The following is a 24,612-nucleotide window of genomic DNA, read 5'->3' on the forward strand; positions in this document are numbered from 1 at the left end:
GTCAAGTCTCAAGCACATTCAATGAACACGGTAAGCCTAAACCCTTTGGGTCAAGTCTCAAGCACATTCAATGAACACGGTACCATGCGAATACAGTCACAAATGGTGGCATGTAATCTTTACCCGAGCCTGTTGGATTTGTTGTGAAAGTGTGTGAATGATTACCTGCAGTTCCACAGAAAATACCTGTGCTGGAATCTACTGGGTCAGTTGTGATATCATATCTATTCATTCCCCATCTATCCGAACCCGCTGCAAGATTTGTATAACCTCGTTTTGTTATTGAATGTGAATGATTACCTGTTGTGTTTGTAGTTCCTGTATGAGTGTGTGGTGGAAGGTTTGCTTCTTTAATTTTCTTCGAACCTCCTGTTTGCTTTGAATATCTAGCACAGTATAAGAATTTATCTACAATCTGCTTCCACGTACCAAAACCTAAAACTGTTGATGGATTTGTTGAGTTCATTGACGTATAAATAGAACCAACAGGATATAATGTTTGAAGTATTTCATTTTTCATGCTTGTAATCACATCATTTACTTCCGACTTCTTTGCATAATTTTCATCAACATAAGTTTTATCCGCCTTAAGGTCTAAACATCCTGAAACCCATCCTGTATCAGCTTTAACTTTAAAAGTCTCCGATGTCCATTCATGATACCATTCAACCTTTTCTTTAATTTCATTATCTTTTTCATCAACATAAGTTTTATCCGCCTTAAGGTCTAAACATCCTGAAACCCATCCTGTATCAGCTTTAACTTTAAAAGTCTCCGATGTCCATTCATGATACCATTCAACCTTTTCTTTAATTTCATTATCTTTTTCATCAACATAAACCAAATTTGCCTTCTTCTCTAACTCAGTATTAACGTATTCCTTATCCGCCTTCTTCATTATGTCATTTAGGAAACCTTCTATGAATTCCTCATTTAAATTAAATCTTCCAATCTTCAAAACTTTAGGAAATGCATTTAATGCGTAATATCTCTGTTCTTCTGGTGGAATTGATGTTATATCATCCGTTATTCCTTTAATTTTTGAATTCATAAATAAAATTTCTTTTATATTTGATATCACTGCACCACCTTTGCAAACGAATTCGAAATGGTCATTTTTCAATACTATCTCCAAATCTCCATATTTTAACCTTTGCGTTTGTTCTGCCGTCTTTGAATTATATGCATACATGGCGTATGTAATGGTCTGAAGGACCTGGGTGCTTTGCGCCTTAAGTTGTTGTGGTTTAATCATTTATTATGATTTAAAAATAAATATTTAATCCGTTATCTCATCAGCTATTTTCTCTATTTGAAATTGCCATAATATTTCATTCATGAATTCTAAATCACAATCAAATAGGTCAGTTATTCTAAATTTAATATTTGATAAATCTTTTGAATGAAGAATAAATGAATTCCCAGATAATTGAAACGGATATGATAAAGAAAATGTGTTTAAGTTGATGGATAAAATGTTTTGTATTGATGGGTAAGAGTTAGGGTCTAATGTTTGATGTGAAAATCTCATTGGGGTATTAACTTTATCACATTTGATTAAAATGAAATTGGAACCAGTGTCAGAATACAAAACATCCCCAACATCTTTTTCAAAATTTAATATTCCCAACAATGAACGAAGATGAGGAGTACAAAATTTAATTTTCAGCGGAAATTTAATAAGGTTATTTATTTCATCAAGTTCAAAAAGTTTATCAGGTTTTGATTTAAAATTTTCTTCATACTATACGATAAATGATTCATTTAAATAACTTAAAATCATGTTAATATCCCATTTCGCTATCACATTATTTATATACATATCATACGTTTTTTCAAGGTCATCTTTAATAAATGATATATAATCTGAAGGGTCTAAAAGAATGGGATTAAATTTACCACTCACAGAAACGAGAGTAACATTATAAATTCCGCTAACTGTTAAATTTAATTCACAGTTATTATTCGAAATAATATTGATAATTGACATTTTTATTACGATTAAAAATATGGTAAAGCGTTATTTTCCAGTGATAAATAAAACTAGAATAAGATTACCTCAAGAATTCATAAATTCAACGAATAAGAAATTCATTCATGTTATAAATTTTAGTGTTTTCAGAAAATATGAGTCAATGTCATATTCATCAACAGGTTATATTTCACTTCATTCAAATTTAGTTCAATCAAACCCATATAATGACCATTTCATAAGATTTTCAGATGGTATTAAAAATGTAATTGATAGATTAAAATATGAACAGATTGACAATATCGAATTTTTGGAATTTTGGTTTAAATATCCCGATGGAAAAAAGATTGAAGTTAAAGATAAAGCTGATACTATAACAAAAACAATTACAATGACCGATCCGGATAGTGGGGAACAAAAAGAAATAAAACAAACGATAGAAACTGGTGAAAGGTCAATTATTATTGATTATGATTCAAAGGATTATTATTCGATAATGTTAATGCTTGAATATTAAATAGCCTTAACAAAGAATTTTTCAAGTGATATTTTATATTCATCAACTATTTTATTATAAATATCATTATATGTTAAATGAAGTTCAGTTGTTGTTCCGTTCTTTGATATCTTAATTGTGCTAATATCCTTTATAGGATTTATTTTTGCAACTGTTCCGCAGCATGAAACCTCATCATCTATGAAAAATTGAATCTTAACGTCTGAATCTTGAACATCACAAAGAATGGCGATAATGTGAATTAATGATTCATAAGGTAAAATAATTAAACCGGATTGGTCAATTAAATTTATTATTGAATCATAATTATTAATTATTATATCACGGTAAATTTTCATTAATTCTGAATTAATGTCTATTTTATATGGGTTCTCGATGTTTGATGAAAGAGGTGGGGGTATGTTGGATAAGTGGGAATTTCAACAGGTTCTTTACCGGGTTCAGATAAAATGATTGGGTCTCCATTCTCATGGTTTTCTTCATTCTCCTCATTCTTCGGTAAGTCACGAGTTAATAAATTTGGTTGAGTTGCTGACCTTGTTAATTCAGGGCTAACATTAACTTTAACATTTTGAATAATTCGTGATTTATCATCATTTACGTTATAACCAACCGTAATCTCTGCTTTTGCGTTAGTGTTCTTTTGACTAGTGAAACGTCTTCTCATTTATATTCGAATAAAAAAAATATATTTAAACTTTTATTTTGCTGGAACTTTTGAATCTATTATTCCCTGTATTTGTTCATGAAGTTGATTTTTAGCATTTTCATCGAAATTAATAGACCGAATATATTCATTAATTGCATTCTTATAATCATTTGATTTCTCAAATTTTCTTTTATCTGATTCCTTAACTAAATCATAAGTTAAACCTCGTTGCTGATATAATGGTTTCTTAATTAAATCTTTGAATGCTTGAGATAAAGCACCTGATGCAATTCTTGCTACTATAATTGGTTGGAATTGCTGTTTAAGTTCATCTTTAACATTTGCGAAAACTGGATCGAATAAAGCAACTTTAAAGAATTTCTTAGCTGAAATTTCAGGTCTAATATTTGCATATTGACCATCAAACTGGTTAGAATATCGTGGTAATCCATCCGGTCCCTCTTCAATAGCATTTAATTCTTCATTGAAATAAGAATATGGATTATGACGGTATGAATTAATTGGACCATTTTCACCTTCTCCAATGTATTGTTTAACAGCTTTTCCATTTTCATCAAATTGCATAGGATAACGTTCATTATATGCTTTACGTTTAGGATAATCAGATATAGTTAATTTATAACCATTTATGACTTTAATATTACCTTGACCATCAGTAACGAAAACTTCATTTATACCATCAGGTTTTCCATTTGGACCCGTAATGTCTGCTTCGTGTGCTTCCCAATTTGGACCTTGACGTTTGGCATATGCTTGAGCTTCTGGTAATGTTAAAACGTTTCTCATTTGTTTAACATCTTTTTGAAGACCAGCAACAATATGAACTAATTCTTTCATTCCATCAGGAACTTTCATAGTTCTATTATATGCACCCTTTTTGTTTGTTCCTTGTTTTAATGGAACCTGTAGAAGATTTGCTATTTCTGTCATGTTTAATTATAAATAAAAAATAAAAATTAATTATAAAAAGTTAATCAAATTTAACACTTCCTTTATTTAAATCAACTATTATTTTTCCATGTTCACCTAATTGCTGATATTGTGTGTAAAGTTCATTAATGCTCATTGGTAAATTCACTTGATAAAGCATAACGTTCAACTGTTGACGACTAAACCCACTGAAAATGAAAAGTGTTGATAGATTTGATTTAATGTTTGTGCTTAATGCTTTGAAATATTGAACAGCCATGAAGAATGAACACTGAATGTGTCGACATTGAGTTAATAACTGATTAAAATATGATTTCTCATTTGTTATTAGTTTTGATTTCACTGCATCATCTAGAAAAATGAGTGAATGCAAAAATTCTCTATCAAAATTTGAAATAGAAAGTGTTTCAAATAATTCATCCCGTTGTTTATCAATAATTTTATCCTCTAATCCTTGCTTCTTGATTGTATTATATAATTCTTTATACATTAAAAAGTTTTTTAAATAATCTTCTGCTTCTTCTTGTGATAAATAAATAATTGGAATTTTGATTAAATGCTTTAAAGATTCAAATGTATCATCTGAAGGTGAACCTGAACGGTTGATATAAATTAACACATGTGAATAGGGGGAAGTGTTAGCAATAATGATAATTTGTTTTAATATCGTTAATGTTTTACCTTTATTTTGTTTACCAATTGCTGCAGTGATTGAATTTAAGTAACATTCAGAATATGGAATTTTCATTAATTTTTCCTTAGATAGAGCATTTCTATTATCACTCAATGCTTCATTAATCATATCATCTACGTATGTATTATATACTCCTGCTAATTCTTCATAAGGGGTGGATGAATTTAAATCCATTTAATCAAAAATAAATTTATAATTTTAAACATTTCTATTCATCAATATTTCATCATATGAACTTCTATACTGTGGTGGTGTACCTGTTGGATGATATTTCAAACCTTCGTCCGGTGTCCATGTCCAATATGTAGTCCTAGTAAACCAAACCTGAGGAGGATTTGTCACCTTTGAACAGTAAGTGTCATTTTCACCCTGAATGATTGGATAAGCTTTCACTTGTACTGTAACTTGTGAGTTGAAAGTTTCTAATCCATCAAAGAATATACCCGCTCCATCACGTTGAACTGGAATAGTGCATAAGAATGAAGTTTGGTCTTTCCATGTTCTAGCTAATGGCGTGCCATTATCATCATTCAGTGGTCTAGTTAATGAGTCCTCGTATTCTTCTGTGCATTCATTCACTCCATCTAAATCAGAAGCTTGAAGCATACGTGTAAAGAATATGTCACCCACTGTGGTCATCGCTTGATCGGGGAAGTTTCTGGAATCTATAGTGACCTGAAGACCTCGAAGCATTGGATTTTCTAAAACGTTCTTTGCATTGCATTCTTCGGAAATGTTAACACAACATCTGTAACATTATGAAGAGCGTATGAGAAATCTGAGCTAATACCTTCAGGAGTGATGCAACCTCCATTTAGTGAACGAACGTCAATATGTTGAGCTGGAATCATGAATGGATCTTCCTTACTGAATAAACGTGGTATTGCTTTAACTGATTCTTCAATTAAACCGTATCCTGGTGTAATGCATTTATCCTCTAAAACTTCCATCTTTGTGCATGAAATAATAACGTCATCAACTGTTGCGTCAGCAGATGTAGCGGCTAAGCTTGTAATTAATTTGGCAGGAAGTCCGATTTGTTGGAATTTGCGATCATATTTATAAACATGATTCATAATCTTTTCATAATTTTCATCAGTTATCTTTTCATAAACGTAATTTTGTAAATCAGCAACTCTTAACGGGTCAACCTGACAAAATACTAAAGTATCCCTGAAAACATAATATTTAAGAATGATTTCACCAAATGATTTAGGATAATCATCGAACGCCTGAAATGCTAACAAATCATTTACCGGAATAATCATATCAAAAGTGACATCAACTTCTTCATTTGCTTTCTTGAAAACTTCTGAAGGGTCAATATATTTACCACATACTGAGTTATCATATTTTTGAACATTATTATATAACGAATGAACAAACTTTTTAACTTTCCTTTCTGATTTTGGTTTATATGTTGCAAATGCGAAAGATTCACGGGCGCAATCCATCTGAAGATAACCGGCATCACCTCTTTCGGTTTCTACTTCTAATTGTTTAAAGCTTTGATTTGATGATTTGTAACCAACGAATAAACGCATGCATTTAAAAGCGGCATCACATGTGAAAGCTTTATTTGAAACTAGAGTTGCTTTAACTTTGCGTTTAATATATGTGTCACCTAATTGGTTCACATCATGAGCCGGATTTGTAATTCTTAAATGAGTTTGTTTATCATCAAAATATGGAGCATCAGAGTCATAGCATGAACTTTCAAGTTCTCTATAATATCTTCTACCGTCATTCTTTGCGAATATTTCATTTATCTTTTCGAATGAATGAAACACATTTCCATTAATCGGTTTAGTGTTTGGCACAAATAGTTAGTCGTCATTTATTAATAAATAAAAAATCAAAATTAAAAGATGAAAATGAATTTTTAATTTTAATGAAATAATCAACTATGGCTGCAGGTATATTTAAGAAACTGTGGGATAGAGTAAAAAGAGGAGCGAATAAAGTTTGGGAAACATTGAAGAAGGGGGCAAATTGGATATTTAAGAATAAAGAAGCAATTAGTGACGTTGCTGAATCAATAACACCAAAAGCCGCCCCAATAAGAGAAATATTAAATAAAGGAGAAAAAGTTTATCAAAGACTTCAACCGATACTAAGATAAAAATAATATTTATTTATTTTTCCACTATCTACCTCCTATTTTATTAAGTATTCCTTCAGCAATTCCACCAATTGCGTTACCTGCTTGTGCTCCCATCGCCGGATTACCTGCTTTAGTACCTAATACTCCACCTATGATAGTTCCTGCCGTTTTCGCTACTGGTGCCAAAAAGTTTGCAACGGGTTTAATAATTTTTATGAACCCAACCCGCAGCTTTCTTAATTCCATCCCATAATTTTTTAAAGAATCCTGCCGCCATTTCTGATTTAATATTAATTAAAAAATATATTTCATCACTTATATTCTAATTTTTATTTAATGATAAATGAAACCGATTTTAAAAATAAATGAAACAGAGGAGGAAGAAATAAATGAAAGTGAAAATGTTCAACAAAAAATAAACGTTGTTAAACCAATTACTGAAATAAAAATTTTTTCATCTGTTGAAGAATTTAATGACTATTATGCTAACAATAAAAAATTATTTGAAGAATTGACAACGTGTAAATTGAATAAAATGTTTAAAGTTGATGGATTCAAAATTTCAAAAATAAAAGGGGTGGTTAGTTTGAAATCTATTCCTCAATCAAGAATCACCGCATTAATGAAAATTGATGATTTAACAAAAAGAATAGAAGAGATTGAAGAAAGAATAAATCAGATAATTGATATCATAAATTCAAATAATCATTAATTTTTTAAAGTTCAATGTTGAACTCATCAAATTCTTTTTAAAGTTTATTTTTTTATTTTTTATTTCATTATGGTAGTGAATCTTTTACTCGTTTATGAGGTCTTTGATTATGACTCCATTGATTCCATTCAGGATTTAAACAATGTTTAATTAATCGTGGAATATCTGACATCATCTATATATAGCTTCTTTTATAAAAGATAAAAAATAAATTATTTTAAAATTAATGTTAATTTTTTAATGCGTTTATAAATAAATATATGGGCTGAGTGTAAATGTCTTACAATTTTGAAAATTTTTTAAATCTTGATTTATTCAAAAACGTAAGAATAAAAACCGTCAGAATCATACATTTTTTACTTCATATGTTAAAAAAAATGATACAAAATCGCTCGATATTGCATGAATTCTTACGTTTACAAAAAAAGTCACACAACCCTTCCACATATACTACTACAAATTTATATTTTTTTAATTTTCTATTCTGTTTTATATACTTATAAAAAATTAACTATTTTTAATTCTAGCTTTATTGCTTCCTTCATAAATTATAATTCAGTTTTTTTTTTATGGAATTGTCTGATTTTCGAGATAATTTAACGGGAGTGTTATAATCCCGTTAAATTTTACAGACAAATGTGCCATAGCCATACTATTTCAAACAGTAAATCAGATCATTTTGAACTTACAGGTCTTCATTTCGAAATTTTTCATTTATTTCAAGTCATACTACTCGTTATTATATTATCTATTTCAGAACCCAAGAATCTATGCGCAATTAGTGTCTAAAAAACCACAATTTACTATTAAAAGTCCCAAATTTTCAATTGACCAAAATAAATTCGGATTTTTCATAATATACAAAGTCACAAAGAATCTCTTTGATATGCAGTTAACTTATTTCTTTTTGTATAGCATTAATTCAAGAATTATTTTAAGTGAAATTTCAATTCAATGGTTTTTCAATCGAAATCGAACAAATTTAACATAAAACCATATCATAATAATAATCATAAGAAGAATCTACTCGAAAATAAAATAATTAGATTTAAAGCTGTCTCACTTAAAAAGTACTTTTTTAAATACCCAGCAACTGAACCTTTGAAGCTTTCTTTAACATTTGAGAATAGGCAAAACAGAACAGTAGAGATTATTCCTCGATATTCTCCATCTGATATTCAATTGGAAAACGTATCAGTTTCTACAGACGAAGTTGTAGATCAACTGTTTGATATTTCTCATTTACCTATTGGTGATTACAAATTTTATTTTAGAGTTTACACTAATAACAGTTATTATTTTGAATCATTTAGAAGTTTTTCAATTGGATATTCACCTAAAATCAATGTGTCTGATATAGAATTTAGTCCATTAGAGGTTAGAGAAGACATTGACACAAGATTGAATGTATCCTTTGTTTTGTCAATTCCGGAAAAGTCAGGAACTAACTTACAGGTAAACTTTTACTTCAATGATAATCATGGAATTAATTCTAATGAATTTGCATATTTCCCTCGAATCTACAATTATTCAATAAATTTCAGTAACATTTACTATCTAGACAAGAAATATTTACTAGACGGCATTAATTATGTTTACTTTTATCCAAAACAAGGTGATCGTTGTGGCGAGTTTGTCAATGCTTCATTCAAATACATTATGAAGAAACCAATTCTCAATATAATTACACCTGACAATCAAGTGTTCAAAAAGAATGATGATACAAAATTCAATTTAGAAGAAACAATAAAATGCGATTATGAATGTGATAATGTTAGCCTTTTCTATCAAATTGATGAATATGAAGTTAAAACAATAGTAAAGAATATTCCGATGCAACCAGATATAGCTATTGAAGGTAATCATGGTGTCGAATTCCCTTCAGATTTGACAGAAGGTAACAATCATTCTATTAGAATATGGGTAACAGACGGTTTCAACAGAACGTCAATGGTCACAAAAAACTTCTCTTATTTATTCGATTATCCCACCATTGAAGTTTTACCATTATCTAAAGATTCATACACTGATTTTGCTGATGATATCATCAATGTCACAGGATTTGTTTCACATCCTTACCACACTGGCCAACTTTCTGTTTTTCACAGGATTGATGATAAATCAGAAATTAGCGCGACATCATCACCAATCCAAGTAGAAAGTTCAAATGAAAAACATCAATTCAACTTCACATTTCAAATTCCATCAATTACTGAGGAAGGACTACACATTATCACAATTTGGGCACAAGATGAGAGAGGAGTGAAATCAAATATTCAAAATTTTATTTTCGGATTTGAACATAATTCACCTCCTGAGATAGTTTCATTTGATATTTCTCCTCTAGAATTCTTCAAAAATGGATTAACTCCAATGGAAATCAATGTTCGTATTGGAGATATAAATGGTGCAAAAAATGCCGTAATTATGTACAAATTTGAAGATGGAGAATATAAAAATCTAAAACCAATTAAAATCGAACAATCATCTGCAAAAACAAAAACAATGGAAATCTATGTTCCGAATTATCTTCATGAAGGAAATAATACCATTTATTTAATTGTAAGTGATGGAAACAAAAATAGTACCGAAGTAAATAAGACATTCGAATTTAAATTCAATCCTCCAATTCTTAATATCACAACAGCTGATAATCAAGTACTATGGAAGAACACAAGCAAAGAGTTTCATTTTGTAGGAAATCTCAAAGATGATGATGCAAACGGAAATGTTACAATTTTCTATCAATTCGATGGTGAACAACCAAAACAAGCAAATACTTATAATATTACAGACAATAAAATTCATGATATATCTTATAACGCCACATTTCCATCAAATTTCTCAGAAAATAACCATCACCGTATAACAATATGGGCAATAGACGAAACAAATAAAATCTCAGAAAATTATATATTACACTTTTCATATCTATTTAACGATCCAATTCTTAATCTCATATCACCAGACAAACAAGCGTTTAAAAAGAATATATAGGGTGTCCAAAGGTGCGTTTAGCACAGCGCTCTATATGAGACTATTAAAGGAGATATATGCTGATTATAAATATATAATAAAAAATATGAATATATGTATATGATGAGTATGTTGTATTTTGGCGCCATGCCGGGATATAAAATGAATTTTGAGACAAGAGGCGGTTTCGCTGGAAATTTTGGCGGGATTTTTTTCATTTTTTTAATGAATCATAAAGAAAACATCCTCGCTCTTGCAAAAAAATGCAAAGACTGTAAAAAATCTACGAGACATTGGTAAAATGCTTCGGTATGGATGCTCCTAGCTATTCCACTGTAACGTATCATGTTAGGATGTATCACTTCATGAACAAAAAGGCGCCCATCATAAAAATTGACAAAAATCGCCGGATCAAAGAAAAATCAAAGCAATTCTTCAAGCGCTAGATGAAGACCCAAGAGCATCACTCAGAAGGATAGAGGAGATGACAAAGATACCACGTACAACAGTCAGTTATTATCTGCACAATTATTTGAACTACAAACTAGCGTATACACGTTGGGTTCCGCACAACCTTAATTCAGTTCAAAAAAAATCTAGAGTCCAATCTTCGAAAGAGCTCCTCTCTATATTGAGTGCGTATCAATCCAAGAAGTTTCGCTTTTTAGTAACAGGGGACGAGTCTTGGTTTCAATATGCAACAGAAGCCAAAATCATGTGGATCCCGAAGGATGAAAATCCGCAAACATTCCCGAAGAAAAAAATTGACACACCAATGATGATGTTGTCGGTTTTTTGGGGCGTGAATGGCATCATCGCAATTGATATTCTTCAAAAACCTAATACGATGAATGCTCAGTATCTAATTGACAATGTTCTTACTCAAATTATCAATTCTGATGAGTTTGAGAAATCCAAACAACAAAAACAAAAGTTTGCAATTCATTTTGATAATTCAAGAGTTCACAAAAGTCATAAGGTAATGAATTACTTGGTGGAAAACAATGTCAAAGTTGTTCCAAACCCAATTTATTCACCTGATATTGCACCCTCTGACTTTTATTTATTCGGCACGCTAAAAAAGAGAGCTGAAGGACGCGAATTCGCGAGTCCAGATGATCTTGAAAATTTTGTAAGAGAGCAATTTGAGCAATTTTCTCATGATGATTTAAAGCGTGTCTTTCAAGCCTGGATCGATCGCTGCGAACGCGTGATTGAATCCAATGGTGATTATATTTAAATAAACTTTATATATATGTAACTTGTTTATTTCTATTCGCAGTATTCAGGTTTGTGCTAAACACACCTTTGGACACCCTATAGATAAGTTTTTTATTATAAACGGAACAGTTAAATGGGAATATGATTGTGAAAATATTAAGATTTATTATCAGTTTGATGGATATGAAGATAAAGAAGCAGAGGATGTCCCATTTCAGTCTCAAATTGAATATGAATTTAATTATAAAGCCCAGTTTCCATTAAATATGACAGTAAGAAACAATCATTCTATCAGTATTTGGGCAATAGACAATTTTCACAAAATGTCTTCAATAATATCAAGAAACTTCTCTTATATCAACTACACTCCTAAGTCTAAGGGAAGAAAAAGAATTCAAAGATTGGGAAAATTATGCATGGTTTTAATTCAAATTAAAAAATGATTTTATTATCGTTTTATGATTTTCTTTTTCTTTTTCTCATCTTGAACTCAGCTAAGATTGTGAGTAGTGTTAATTTAAAATAGAATATATGTTTTTGAATCAGAAAATTTCGTGCTCGGCTACAATGTGCTTTAAATTCAAATTTCCGAAATCCTTATACAACAGATTTAAAGTTCTTGTCAAACAGACATCATTATACCATACAGATTGAATATAAAATAATCGTTTTTGAGCATTTTTTGCTCTTATAACACCTCCAATTTTTACAATGATTGAATGATACTATCATTGTTATTTATGCTACTTTTACCAAGGATTAATTTAATGCCTACGGTATGTGCTTAGTATCACTCAATAATATTACCCCGAAATATGCATTCATATATAAACTAACTTGGAAGTAAAATTTATTAATTTTTAATCTTGTAAGATGTATATGGTACTAAATATGATAAAGATACGAATTTTAAAAATTGTACGTTTACTTTTGAAATTTTCAACTTGTAAATTATGTCTGTTGCTTTTGATATTGAATCAGCTTATAAAATAGTTGATGCTCATCATCAACAAGTTGATGATGAACTTATTGCACTATTAACAGCAATACAAAAACGTTTACTTCAAACTCATAAAAATTATTATACCCCAATTATCAATAATTTACAAAGAAAAATCGATGAGCAGAAAATTGCGAATGAAACTATGTCAAAGCGCGCAGAAGGAATAGACCAAGAAGCCGACAAGTTAAGTATAATTTTCGAAAAGATGGTAGATCATATAAGCTTTATGAAAATGAAAGAACAAGTTTCAAATGCAAAGTCTAAATTATTACATGCTTGGAGAGATATTGCTACTTCACGCAGAATTTACGAAGATACAATGTTCAGAATCTATTTACAAGAACCAATGAAAAGAATTTTATTCAAGAGATGGGTTAGAAGGATGAATAAAGTCCGTTTCAATCGCAAGAAGAGAGAGTTACGCAGAGAAAATTCGCGCGAAATGAAAGCACAAGAAACAGAAGCTACACAAAGAATCACTGCCCTACAATCTGAACTCATAGCTGTAAGACAGCTCCTTGCAGAGCATGAAAGACAAAATGGCGAAATGCAACAGAAACTCAGAAGAGCTTTCATGAGAGGTGTTGTCAATCTTAACTTGGAAGCTGTGGATGTATTTGGAGAAGTTCCTGCCACAGATGGTCTTGTTTCTTCAATAGCAGCACAGCCTCTTAAGAAGAAGAAAAAGATGGAACTTCCTAAGGATTCTGATTCCGATTCTGATAACGAAGACTTTGTTGTAGAGCCTGCTCCTCGTATTTCTGTAATTCATCATAACTGAAAAGTTTGAATTTTTTTTTATATGTCAAGTAAAATTTTAATATTTATATTAAATTATGTCTTTTAAAGGTTGAATGAAGAAACAAATGCAAATTAGACATAAAATATTAAGATATCATGCAAGAAAAATATGTATTTTTGCAATGATTTTATTTCAATTTTTAATAATTATGAAAAATACATTTCAAATGTAAAATTTATTAAAACAGAAGTGAAAAATGTCAATAAACAGTATAAATAGAAGTTTACAAAACAGTATGAAAATCCAAAAGTTATTTTGCAGTAACTAAAGGCTGTGCTGATGCTCCAGTCAATATTACTTCTGCAGGCTTAGAGAACATGCAGAATAAAATGATAATTGCTGGAATAGAAAGGCCTAAAATCAAAGTTGTCCAAATTAGCCATGAAACACCCCTGCTTTCAGTCAAATAAAATAGATTCTTAACAGATCCGCAGTGGTCTTGTGGCCAGCAATCAAATGTAGAGCTTTGGTCGGTCCAATCGCCAAATGAACGACTAATTGAGAATGACATCTGAGAAATGTTGTATTTTCCTGCAGGAAGCCTTAAAATGAACATATTTGGTAGGGTGGAAACAGATAATTCGTCATATTTTTCTTGAACAAAATTATCTTGAGAATTCTTATAAAATACCGTAGGGAATGTGGAATTGGAGTGATCGATATCGAATGAGTATGATGAATTTGTAAGAAAATCAAACCAATAGCATAAATTATAATCGACAACGAGATGATCTGCAGATATTGTTGTACTTTTAGCTCCACGAACATGTATCGTTTTCTCGTTGCAAGTTTGTATATTTGTTAAGAAAATATCGACCTTGCAAAGTGCTGGAGAAGAAGAATAAACAATTTCAATAGTAGAATATTTAAATTGGAGTCTTTGACTTGCTTGAGCTTTAATGGTTGTGTTATCTACGTCTGAAGATGCTGTTATAGTTAATTCGCCGAAGAAAAAATGTGGTGAAATATGAAGAAAAGCGTTTTTATCTGTAGCATTTATCAAAATAGTATCACCATTTTTGAGTGTAACAGAAGTAAGAATGTTATCTGAAAATGAATACTGTTGAGACACTGAATTCGAGAATAAAAACCAAAACATTTATTTTGTCACTTTTTATAAATTATATCAGTTCTCGGATAGACTCCGCCTCATTCCTTTTGGATTATCAATCTATGTTTTAGGTCTGAAGGCTTTGTTCTTGCTATTTGTATATACATTTCTATTAAAGAATTTAATTATTTATTGTCATGAATTGACAGGAATTTAACCAAAACAAAAGAAAAGAAGATTTTGTCTCGCATAAATATGATAGTGATAACGCAAGCATAACTGGGCATATGTCGAAGTAGAAATTTGATTTTATTTATAGAATTAAAAGGAAAAATTTATTCATTTAAATTCATAAGATCTCTAGTTCAACAACTTCATCATCATCTTCATTATCTCCGATATCATTATTATCACGTTGCGTAATATTTTCATCATTGACAAATTTGTCTTCACTGTCTTCAAAGTCTGCTTTGAATAAGTCGTCTTCTTCCTTCGTGACAGTGAAGAGAGGATTATCATTTGTGCTCTCACCATTAGTAGTGGTGAAAATTTGAACAGTTTCTGCTTCCATTTCAATGTTTTCTGTTTCGCTCTCTGACTTTTCTTGCTTCTTCTTTAGATGAATTATCAAAATGATAACACCAGCAGTGATTCCTATAGTAACGATTGCAATGATTGGCCATAAAGCATATTTTCCAAATGGTGTCTGCAAGAAACCAATAGCTACACTCTCGTTTGGTGTATCAATTAATGTGATATTGTACTCGGTTGTTGTCATGTAGTAGATAATATATGAGTAGCCATTTTCGTCAAATGTCTCAGTCGGTAAATATGTATTGATATATGTTGTTGTGTATCTTCCTGTATAATCTGATGGTAACATTGTTGGAATAGGATATGGAGGCACAGGTGAACGAATGGGAGATATCCTTGGAATGCTACCACTTCCATTTCCTGATCCACTACCATTTTCATTTTCATTGCCATCATCGCCGCAGTCAATATTATATCGGAATGTAAATTCTCTTGAAGTAGCACCTCGATTATCACGGATTTGAACAATAATGACATTTTCACCACATTTGTCGCCAACTGAGAAATTGAAATCGAATGAGAAACACTCTGGACGCTCACTGACTGGACATTCATGAACATCAACAAATGGATCAGAATTCTTCTTCACAGATACTGTGGTATTTTCATCATAATCTTGATCATTAAAATGACCATTTATTGTGATATTGGAACCCGGTGCAATTGTCGGAATTTCTTGATCATTTGAACCTCCGCTTCCTGATCCAGTTCCTGAACCACTTCCACTTCCTGAGCCAGATCCAGATCCTGAATCCGAACCATTTCCTGAGCCAGATCCTGAATCTGAGCCACTTCCTGAGCCAGATCCAGATCCTGAATCCGAACCATTTCCTGAGCCAGATCCTGAATCTGAGCCACTTCCTGAGCCAGATCCTGAATCTGAGCCACTTTCTGAGCCAGATCCTGAACCACTTCCACTTCCTGATCCGGAACCTGAACCACTTCCACTTCCTGAGCCAGATCCAGATCCTGAATCTGAGCCACTACCTGATCCGGAACTACCTGAACTTCCAGTATCAGATCCTCCATTATTACCGCCACTAATACTACCTGTGCCATTGACAGTTGGAAATGTAATTGTGATCTCTTCAATGGTTGGAGTGTTCATATTGTAGTAGAGGAAACTATATTCACTCACATTCGACATAACGCCGTATTCATCAATAGCTGCTAATATAATATTATGGCCTGTCAGTGAAAGAGTGTTCGGTTTGATCTCAATCTGTGAGTGCATGTACTGCGAATTATTATAAAGTGCGTAATATCTACTCAGATTCATGTATTCACCATCATCGATCTTGAAAATCATCTTAGCTTTAGTGTCATCAAAGATGTTGATATCCAAACTTATGAACGCGTGTCCGTAGACTTTTTTCGGAAATTCATTCAAAAGTTTGAATGTTGGTGCTTGATTGTAGACAATAGGTTGAATGAACTTGGCAACTGTGCTATTGTTATCATCCAAAAGCGTAAAAGTAACATTTCCTCCATTGAAGTCCGGAACCAAATTTCTGATATAGTCAACTAATCCGACGCCAGAAGGAATTGTTGAGATATCAATGTAGAATGTTGTTCCTTCTCTTACCCAGAACACAATATTATACCTTTGATTTGTGTATAAGAACTGTTTTTCAATGAATTTCTCCAATGTGTAGTCAGATGGAACGTATTTAATAGGAGAAATTCCAATTCCAGTACCGGTACGACTGTCTGTGTTGATTGGTTGGAGTGCTGGAAGATATCTAGTTTGAACTTTTGTTGTTGTTTGAAGTTCTTGCTGATATATCGTTGAACCATAAAATTTGTAATTTTCAGCTTGGAATGTAGCTATGTAAAGTCCATCTGATTTAGGTGCCGTGAAGGAATAATTGAAGTATTGCCAGTCACTTGTGGAAATTGTGCTGTAAATTTCCTTGTAGCCTTCGCCATTGAGCTGATACTTAACTACAATCTTCTTTCCAACAGATTCATCTTTGACCCTTCCATGCAGTGTGATGAGGTCATATGATGTATAGTTATCAAGCTTGGTAGTCTCTAGAATCTCCATGATGGGTGCATGATCTTGAGCAATTGAGAAGCTATATTGATTCAATAATGATTCTGACCCAAGTTCATCTTTTGCAAAAAGATATAAAGTATGTTTTCCAACCGATAACTTGCTTGCATTAAGGCTGATCTGTGTAAAATTAACATATTTTCGTGAGTGATTACATTCATAGAAGTCTGTCAAATATTTATCATTTTGATCATCAAATCTATATAAAATTCTTGCTTTAGTGTCATCACTGATCAAAAAATCAATGTCAATGAAACCATCTTCTGGGTATTGATCATTTATAGCGCGAAGAACAATTAATTCAGGACGCATATTCAAGACATTGTATCCATTATCAAATTGGGCAACAATTTCTGAGCCTTGGGTTGCCCAAACATTAAATGTCTGACTTGTAACACGCTCTGGCACTGAAATTGAAAACTCAAATGGAGGTGTAGTCATGTTGTCTGAAACAACAAATTCGCCGATCTCTTGATCTTCATTAAGTTCTCTGGAAAATAAGTTGGCTTGGTATTTATAGTTGATCTTAAGAGTTGTTCCATTATCGAAGTCCACTGCCATACCTTTAATTCGAACAACATCACCAGGCTTGATTCCGCCATTGTAGGTGTTCTCAATGATAATACTCTTGTGACGCTTCATTCTGAATGTGCTCTTTATGAATTGTTATATACGAAAACGATAAAAACGGTTGACAGAAAAGTGACAACTTTACGTGTCAAAAATAGAAAAAGTGACATTTTATTCGTAATATTAAAATGAATCATCATAATCTTCTTCATAAGGGTCTTCATAATCTTCTTGATATTCTTCTTCATAATTTACTTCGTATTCTTCTTCTTCATTACTATCTTCTTCTATTTCAACCGGATTCGCCTTATTTTCTTCTTCTTCAACTTCCTCTCCTTCTTTTTCTCATTCATCTTCTTCGATTCCTTGGAGCTCTGGCATCTCATTGGCCATAAGTGAACCTGGAAGAAAATCTTGAGAGACTCCATCCACAATCCATTTTGCCGGCATTCCCAGTTAGTATACATATCATGGGTACGGAGGCACTGCGCGCCTCCTTACCCATTATATGTGAATTTGACACTTTACGAAACCGTTAACGTATATTTTACAACACAAACGACAACACCAACTTAACCTTAAATATTTACAAAGCCACTAACGACTTCACCTCACTAACGTTTTCACAAACCACTTCACCTCACTAATGTAAAAAAATAAACGTTCTCACTTACAAAAGTATTGCAACTCCTCCCATTGCTGTGCTTCATATAACAGCTCATAATCTTCTGACTCACTTTCTTCTTCATATAGGTCAAAATCACTGTCATAGTTTATACCTGTAAGTTTTGACAAAGCTAATGAAACACGCTTATCGTTTGTATCATATGCTTGTATAAACTTTCCATTATGCTTGTAGTCATAAACGATCAAACTAACTTTACCCTTTCTCCCTCGTATCTGATAGAATGTATTTTCACGAGGAACGAAGAACAAATTCTTGAACTCATGACCGTTGTAGTTTGTTATCTCAATAGTTTTCGTCATTTATATAAAAATAAACTTAAAAATAAACTTAAAAATTAATGATATCACCACCCTCACACGTATGAAAACATAGCACAAAAATAGATTTAGGTGAAGTGGTGAGATCTCACCTGTTTTTTCACCCTGTTGAATTCATTGCTTTATAACTCTCTTCCTTGGTTTCTTTTTAGTTGCTTTCTTCACGTCTGTCTCCAACTTGACTGTCTTTCTTCTTCGGCCGTAATGATACCAGTTACTTCCACCAGTCAATGGGTCAAATGGTCTTTCGTAAGGGTTTCCATACATTCCATAAGGTCCGTATGGATAAACCGCTGGTGGAGAAGAAACATTTTCTTTAGTTCCATCGAATCTATTTAAATGCATTGTTTCACCTTTCATCTGGTCATTAAAGTCTTTTGCATGTTTTGCAAACTCATCATCCTTTCCTAAAGCATTTTCTGACTCAGTCGCAACCAAATTGGATGCTTTATTTATGAGCCCTATTTTATTTAATCTTAACTTCTTTGCAACCCAACCTCCAATCTTTCCTTTATTTGCATCTAATGTCTTCGAAACTCTTCCTCCACTCATTTTATTTACTGCGTCATAAGCTCCAAGTGCTTTTGCTCCAAATGCTAATGCTTTTGTTCCCATTGCGCCTAAAGCTGCCCAAGCTACCATTTACCCCATATTAAAATCATCTCTCTTCAATATTATCTCATAAAAGTTCTCGTTACTGGAGAAAGTCAATGAAACATAAGCGTTCTCACGGGCTTCGCCCTCACCGCTTTGCGGTCTATCTAACTTATTTCTTATATCATCTATACGCTTCAAAATGTCTGAACAATTGCTAACATCTTCTACAACAGTTATTTCATCATGAATGACCTTCAAGAACAAGCTCATTTAATATGCTATTAAAATCATCTCAATAATGAGTCCATCCTTTCTATCTTTAGGTAGCACAACATCTTTCATTGAAGAAGGTTCGACAAGTCTTATGTTAAACTTACTGACAAAGTTTGTTATACTATAATGCTTTGGCGGCGAATACATATAGTTTGAAAGACATAATATAGATTCTTCAGCAAATTCACTTATACTGGATTTTATAACAATGTTCTCACGAGACCAAATACCACCAATTGACAATCTTGTAAGCAATCCTGCTGAACCTTCTACTGTAAACGTCGATGGTAACATTCCACGAAGGTCATCTATTGACATCTTTGAGTCACTGAATTTAAAGATTTTCTTAAAGCAATCGTCATTATCTAACCATGCAATAGCTTTGAAGTTTTCATTCGAATATACATCTGCTTCATTAAATGTAAAACCTGACTTCTTTGCAGAGATGACTTTAAAATCTATTGAGTTTGTTTCAAAATTATATGCTATGGTAACTTCTGAAGGTAATGGATGTCCTTCCGCAGTCAGTTGTTCTCTCACTACCGTTTGAAGCTTTGTGTTAAAAACTTTCATGTCATCTCCTGTGTCTAGGTTCACATACACAGCAACAGGGAAACTATCTTGCTTCTTTGTTTCATCATTATATCTCAAAACATTAAAGTTCTTCAATAATATTGTTCTTCCTGCTGGAATACTTCGAACCTGTCTGATTTCAATAGCTTTCTCACCTCCTACATACTCTACCCAGTGTCTTGGATATTCATAAGTATGCTGACTTTCTTGAATTTTGGTTGGTTTCATCATAACATGTTCATAGTATATCTTTATACTCTTGTCAGTTAGACTCGGTGCTATGTTCTGAATATTTCTGACTTGCATTTTTAATGGAGATAAAATGAAGCATTTAATACATGATGTAGATGAAGACATGAATGAAAGCAGTGAAAAGCTCAACAGTTCTCTCATTCTTCCTTTCAGTAAGGACTATGAATTCTGTTCAAATGGTGTTTATTTCTATTGTGGAAAGATGGGTTCAGGTAAGACATTTAATTTAATTCGTCATATACTCATAACAGAGCGTTTAGGAAACGACTCTTACTATGACCAAATCATTATATCAGCAACTTCAGATTCAATGGATTCAACAGCGAAGACATTTATGTCAAAAGTTCAAGCCTCTGTCATTAAAGTTCCAGACAGTGAACTCATTGAATTTCTTCAACGTTACATTCGACGTAAGAGAAAATATTATGCCATCGTAGAGTTCATACAGTCAGGAATGCAAAAGACTTCTGAGGAGATGGAAAGAATTATTGACAAACACCACTTACGTCAATACTCAGGAGTTTACGATATGAAACGACTTACAAACTACATTCTGTCAAAACTTTCAAAATACCCCTTCAAAAAGTATCCTTCAAACACTCTGCTCGTTTGTGACGACTTCGCCGGAAAAGGTTTAGTGTCAAAACCAGACTCACCATTAGCTAACATCATTACTAAAGTCAGACATTACCATTTAACTGTAGCAATACTTATGCAAACATGGCGTTTTCTTGCTTTAAACATAAAACGTCTCATAACTGACTTCGTTATCTTTCAAGGTTTCTCACGTTATGATATTGAACTCATTTGGAAACAGTCAGGTATAACATTACCTTTTGAAGAAATTTGGGAAGCATATAAGTCTCTCATCTCTCCTCGTTCATACCTTGAGATTCATATCATGACTAATACCATTAAAGTCAAAAATATTCCATGGGAACGACCAACATTGTTTTAAAGTTTAACCTTCAATTGACTGATGGTAAACAAATTCCATGCATCTCTGTCGCCATTTCTGTTAATATTTTTGCTGTCATTCATATCATCCACTTCTCCATCCGTTAGCTTTTGAGGATATGCGTTAGAATAGCTGTTCTTAAATGAAGGCTTTTCACCTTTGAGAGCATAAACTCTATAACTTTCTGCATACTTTATGTTTGAACCTCCTGAGCCATCATTGACATAAATTTTTATAGGCTTCCACCCTTTGTTCATGTTCCTGCTTCTTCCCTTAGCTCTTTTGTTCAGTAGTTCTACATCTTTATACACAGCACCTGTCTCAGTGAATTCAACAATATTTTCATTCGTTAGCTTTACATTCAAACCCTTGTCGAGTATATTGTTCATTTCATACATATAAAAGGTTTTTATTCTATATGAAATGAGAAGCAAATCCATCTTAGCTGGTGCCGTTAATGTTCCAATTGAACCAACATCAAATGTTGACTCACGAACGACAAACAATATTGTCATAAAGAACTATAGTTCGGAGTGTTTGAAAGAAAAAGAACCAGAACTTAAGTCGGTGAATTTAAACTCAGCTTCAAACGCTAACGCTACATCAGATGTTAAGTTAGAGTATCCACCACTGGACCAAGTTCTTTCAAGAGAAGCCAACGACAACCCTTACACAAATGTTCAAACAAATCCTTCAGATAACGTAGACCATTACCTTCTTCAGTTATACCAAACAATTTTACTCAAAGACGATAAGAAGCTTTTGACAAATCTTATAAGTAAGAACCAAATAATTCTAACAAAGGAGGACCTTGAAAATGTTATCTCACGAATAACAGGGAAACAATGTGTCATTGACTATCTCGACCCTGAAATCGAATGCTGTGGTCAAACTCCACTATTCATGAAAATAGGTAACATCCGCATCATTGAAACACCAGGAACTACAGGAGTTGAGTTTAAGTATAAATATTCGAACGAGTATACAAAACTTTCAACAGAATATAAGCTTTGTTTGAAATATGTTTTAGTAAATTAAAGCAGTCAGGAGGGCTCTTTGAGCCCATCTTGGCGCTTTGCGCCGTCAGTCAAAAAATTTCAAGTTAGCAATTTGTAATATCTATCCAAAACTTCTTCAATAGTATCGAACTCATCTTCATAATGCAAACCTAATCTTATTGACTTGGTGCAGTTTTCACTAACACAATATTTTTCTGTTCTCTTGACTGACATAACTAACTCATTTGTTTCATCAAACAGCAACAACCAAAATTCATGACCTAATACATAACATTCATACTTTATATTTTTAGCTCTGAGTTCTCTTGTAAGCTGTTGCATTTAATATTTTCTAAAAAGTCAACTTCAACAGTCATTCGCACTGGTGCCTTCAGTTCTACAGGCTCTCCTTGAAAGTCAACAAGTCTGAATTGCATGTCTTTCAAATTATGAGGACTAATGCGAACCCATTTACCTAAATGAGTTGCTATGACAGGAACGTTTGGAATGAACATTGAATTTACTTCATAACAGAAGGATTTATATTCTACTGAACCTTTACTATTAACTCCTGAAATACCTGTGACATTAGCTATTTTTGACTCAATGTACAAACAATTGCCATAACATACGTATGGAACAGATTTCATCTCAATCGTTTTGTCAACACTTTTCAAAGGAAATGTCATATGGTATGCTCCCAGAAGCAATTGAACTCTATGACTCATTCGTGTTATCTTAAACTCCTTCACATAACTGAACTTCAAAACTCCTGCAATAAGTTTAACATTCATTAAGTTTTCTCCGTTATCCTTGTTTATTGTAGTATTTATGAGAGCATTTAACACTCCAGCTAATGTTTCCATCTTATATTCTACATTATTGTGAAATCTTATTTCGTGCTTCTTTCCATCTATTTCAAGCTCCATGAAATCTGTTTCGTCAGTTATAACGAATGAAGCAATAGTATTAAAGTCAACCATTCTGAATGCAAGTGGCTCATTCTGTAGACCTAAGTTTGTTTGTAGCTTTACTGTCCCGTATTCGTTTGGATCTGTACTTTGCAAATAGAACAACATTTTATTCTTATTAAAATATGACTATTGCTGCATATGCGTATGAAGCTGACAGAGCTAAACGTTTATATTTTGGTCAATACTCTCTCACACTTACTGACAAATATATTGTTATTTCTGATGGAAATACTGAGAAATATATAACATGGAAGGACTATGAAAAGTTTGACCCTATTTTAACTCCATGTACTATGCCATTCATTGTAAATGGTGAAGTTGTCATGAAGAACGACACAACAGTATATAGGTCTGTTTATGAAGCATTAGAATATATGTTGAATTATAATCCCGAAAGATTTGACCCAAGCACTACGCCATGTGCAATGCCCTTTATTAAGGATGGTGAAATCGTAAGGGTTCCGAATTCAACGGTTTATACTGCTGTTCAAAACAGTTTACAAAACATTTTAGCGAATATCTTTAATTCAGAAACTACAGAAATAAAATTACCGTATATAACAGATGCTAAAGAAATTAAATCAAAAACAACAACATTATTTACGTCACTTAATGATTTAATGACTTATATCATTAATATTCCTGCACCAACTACAGCATTTGATCCAAACTCGACGGGTTGCAGTGTACCTTTCATAAATGACAGTTCATTAATTACTTTAAGGGATTCGACAGTAAATGAATCATTAAAGGCGTCATTAATGAAAATCATTGATTTTAATTCATTCATGAATACATATAATTCATTCATTAATGTTTCATATGCTTCTAAAGAAGGTGAGCCAAAAACTATCGATAAAGCGGTGTATGAAATAAAAGCATCAACGACGAAATTGAATTCGTTAACTTTTGACGGTGATAGTTTCGTTAATGACATAACATCGGGGAAAACAATTTTAACGAAAGAATACTTAAAATCTCATGTTAGTGAGTTCGTTGAAATTGAAAAAAAGATGGAATTAAGTTCGATCCACTGAATTTCATTTTCAGCTTAGCGAATGCGGGTATTAATTTTGCTGAATGGACAACTATACAGAGTGAAATAAATGC

At 32.3% G+C, this 24,612-nt stretch overlaps 14 protein-coding genes and 3 pseudogenes across 17 annotated transcripts, besides 4 other annotated features; 6 read left to right on the forward strand and 11 right to left on the reverse strand.

Annotated features, from left to right (window-relative positions):
- Positions 1 to 5,488: part of a mobile genetic element that runs on past the window's edge.
- Positions 426 to 1,255, reverse strand: TVAGG3_0846580 (keratin-associated protein family; the record flags this gene model as incomplete). Its single annotated transcript, XM_051249078.1, has 1 exon — positions 426 to 1,255. A coding segment is annotated over one exon (830 nt), but the record flags the coding sequence as incomplete, so codon positions are not given.
- TVAGG3_0846590 lies at positions 2,621 to 3,156 on the reverse strand (annotated as a pseudogene). Its single transcript has one exon. A coding segment is annotated over exon 1 (536 nt).
- Positions 3,190 to 3,723, reverse strand: TVAGG3_0846600 (uncharacterized protein; the record flags this gene model as incomplete). The annotated part of the gene is made up of 1 exon (XM_051249079.1): positions 3,190 to 3,723. One exon carries the CDS (start codon positions 3,721 to 3,723, stop codon positions 3,190 to 3,192), a length of 534 nt encoding a protein of 177 aa, XP_051084554.1.
- TVAGG3_0846610 (uncharacterized protein) lies at positions 3,839 to 4,089 on the reverse strand (the record flags this gene model as incomplete). Its single annotated transcript, XM_051249080.1, has 1 exon — positions 3,839 to 4,089. A coding segment is annotated over one exon (251 nt), but the record flags the coding sequence as incomplete, so codon positions are not given.
- TVAGG3_0846620 (uncharacterized protein) lies at positions 4,130 to 4,957 on the reverse strand (the record flags this gene model as incomplete). Its single annotated transcript, XM_051249081.1, has 1 exon — positions 4,130 to 4,957. The coding sequence occupies one exon, from the start codon at positions 4,955 to 4,957 to the stop codon at positions 4,130 to 4,132; it is 828 nt and encodes a 275-aa protein (XP_051084556.1).
- A 163-nt stretch (positions 5,489 to 5,651) lies between the features above and the next one.
- TVAGG3_0846630 lies at positions 5,652 to 6,620 on the reverse strand (annotated as a pseudogene). The gene has a single exon. A coding segment is annotated over exon 1 (969 nt).
- Positions 6,621 to 8,553: 1,933 nt separating this feature from the next.
- TVAGG3_0846640 (uncharacterized protein) lies at positions 8,554 to 10,596 on the forward strand (the record flags this gene model as incomplete). The annotated part of the gene is made up of 1 exon (XM_001307344.1): positions 8,554 to 10,596. The coding sequence occupies one exon, from the start codon at positions 8,554 to 8,556 to the stop codon at positions 10,594 to 10,596; it is 2,043 nt and encodes a 680-aa protein (XP_001307345.1).
- Positions 10,594 to 11,895: a mobile genetic element.
- On the forward strand, positions 10,690 to 11,815 carry TVAGG3_0846660 (annotated as a pseudogene). The gene has a single exon. A coding segment is annotated over exon 1 (1,126 nt).
- A 684-nt stretch (positions 11,896 to 12,579) lies between the features above and the next one.
- Positions 12,580 to 13,678, forward strand: TVAGG3_0846670 (centrosomal protein poc5 family; the record flags this gene model as incomplete). Its single annotated transcript, XM_001307343.2, has 1 exon — positions 12,750 to 13,580. One exon carries the CDS (start codon positions 12,750 to 12,752, stop codon positions 13,578 to 13,580), a length of 831 nt encoding a protein of 276 aa, XP_001307344.1.
- A 124-nt stretch (positions 13,679 to 13,802) lies between these two features.
- Positions 13,803 to 14,935, reverse strand: TVAGG3_0846680 (uncharacterized protein; the record flags this gene model as incomplete). Its single annotated transcript, XM_001307342.1, has 1 exon — positions 13,852 to 14,700. The coding sequence occupies one exon, from the start codon at positions 14,698 to 14,700 to the stop codon at positions 13,852 to 13,854; it is 849 nt and encodes a 282-aa protein (XP_001307343.1).
- Positions 14,936 to 15,001: 66 nt separating this feature from the next.
- TVAGG3_0846690 (hyphally regulated cell wall protein 1 family) lies at positions 15,002 to 17,944 on the reverse strand (the record flags this gene model as incomplete). Its single annotated transcript, XM_001307341.1, has 1 exon — positions 15,002 to 17,944. One exon carries the CDS (start codon positions 17,942 to 17,944, stop codon positions 15,002 to 15,004), a length of 2,943 nt encoding a protein of 980 aa, XP_001307342.1.
- A 22-nt stretch (positions 17,945 to 17,966) lies between these two features.
- Positions 17,967 to 18,031: a mobile genetic element.
- A 295-nt stretch (positions 18,032 to 18,326) lies between these two features.
- Positions 18,327 to 24,612: part of a mobile genetic element that runs on past the window's edge.
- TVAGG3_0846720 (uncharacterized protein) lies at positions 19,745 to 20,626 on the reverse strand (the record flags this gene model as incomplete). The annotated part of the gene is made up of 1 exon (XM_001307338.1): positions 19,745 to 20,626. One exon carries the CDS (start codon positions 20,624 to 20,626, stop codon positions 19,745 to 19,747), a length of 882 nt encoding a protein of 293 aa, XP_001307339.1.
- On the forward strand, positions 20,676 to 21,530 carry TVAGG3_0846730 (protein of unknown function, DUF4106 family; the record flags this gene model as incomplete). The annotated part of the gene is made up of 1 exon (XM_051249082.1): positions 20,676 to 21,530. One exon carries the CDS (start codon positions 20,676 to 20,678, stop codon positions 21,528 to 21,530), a length of 855 nt encoding a protein of 284 aa, XP_051084557.1.
- On the reverse strand, positions 21,527 to 21,928 carry TVAGG3_0846740 (uncharacterized protein; the record flags this gene model as incomplete). The annotated part of the gene is made up of 1 exon (XM_001307337.1): positions 21,527 to 21,928. The coding sequence occupies one exon, from the start codon at positions 21,926 to 21,928 to the stop codon at positions 21,527 to 21,529; it is 402 nt and encodes a 133-aa protein (XP_001307338.1).
- TVAGG3_0846750 (uncharacterized protein) lies at positions 21,954 to 22,568 on the forward strand (the record flags this gene model as incomplete). Its single annotated transcript, XM_051249083.1, has 1 exon — positions 21,954 to 22,568. The coding sequence occupies one exon, from the start codon at positions 21,954 to 21,956 to the stop codon at positions 22,566 to 22,568; it is 615 nt and encodes a 204-aa protein (XP_051084558.1).
- Positions 22,831 to 23,607, reverse strand: TVAGG3_0846760 (uncharacterized protein; the record flags this gene model as incomplete). Its single annotated transcript, XM_051249084.1, has 1 exon — positions 22,831 to 23,607. The coding sequence occupies one exon, from the start codon at positions 23,605 to 23,607 to the stop codon at positions 22,831 to 22,833; it is 777 nt and encodes a 258-aa protein (XP_051084559.1).
- Positions 23,625 to 24,539, forward strand: TVAGG3_0846770 (organellar and viral DNA polymerase type B; the record flags this gene model as incomplete). Its single annotated transcript, XM_051249085.1, has 1 exon — positions 23,625 to 24,539. One exon carries the CDS (start codon positions 23,625 to 23,627, stop codon positions 24,537 to 24,539), a length of 915 nt encoding a protein of 304 aa, XP_051084560.1.

Source organism: Trichomonas vaginalis, chromosome VI (assembly GCF_026262505.1).
Source record: "Trichomonas vaginalis G3 chromosome VI, whole genome shotgun sequence".
Classification (NCBI taxonomy): Eukaryota; Parabasalia; order Trichomonadida; family Trichomonadidae; genus Trichomonas; species Trichomonas vaginalis.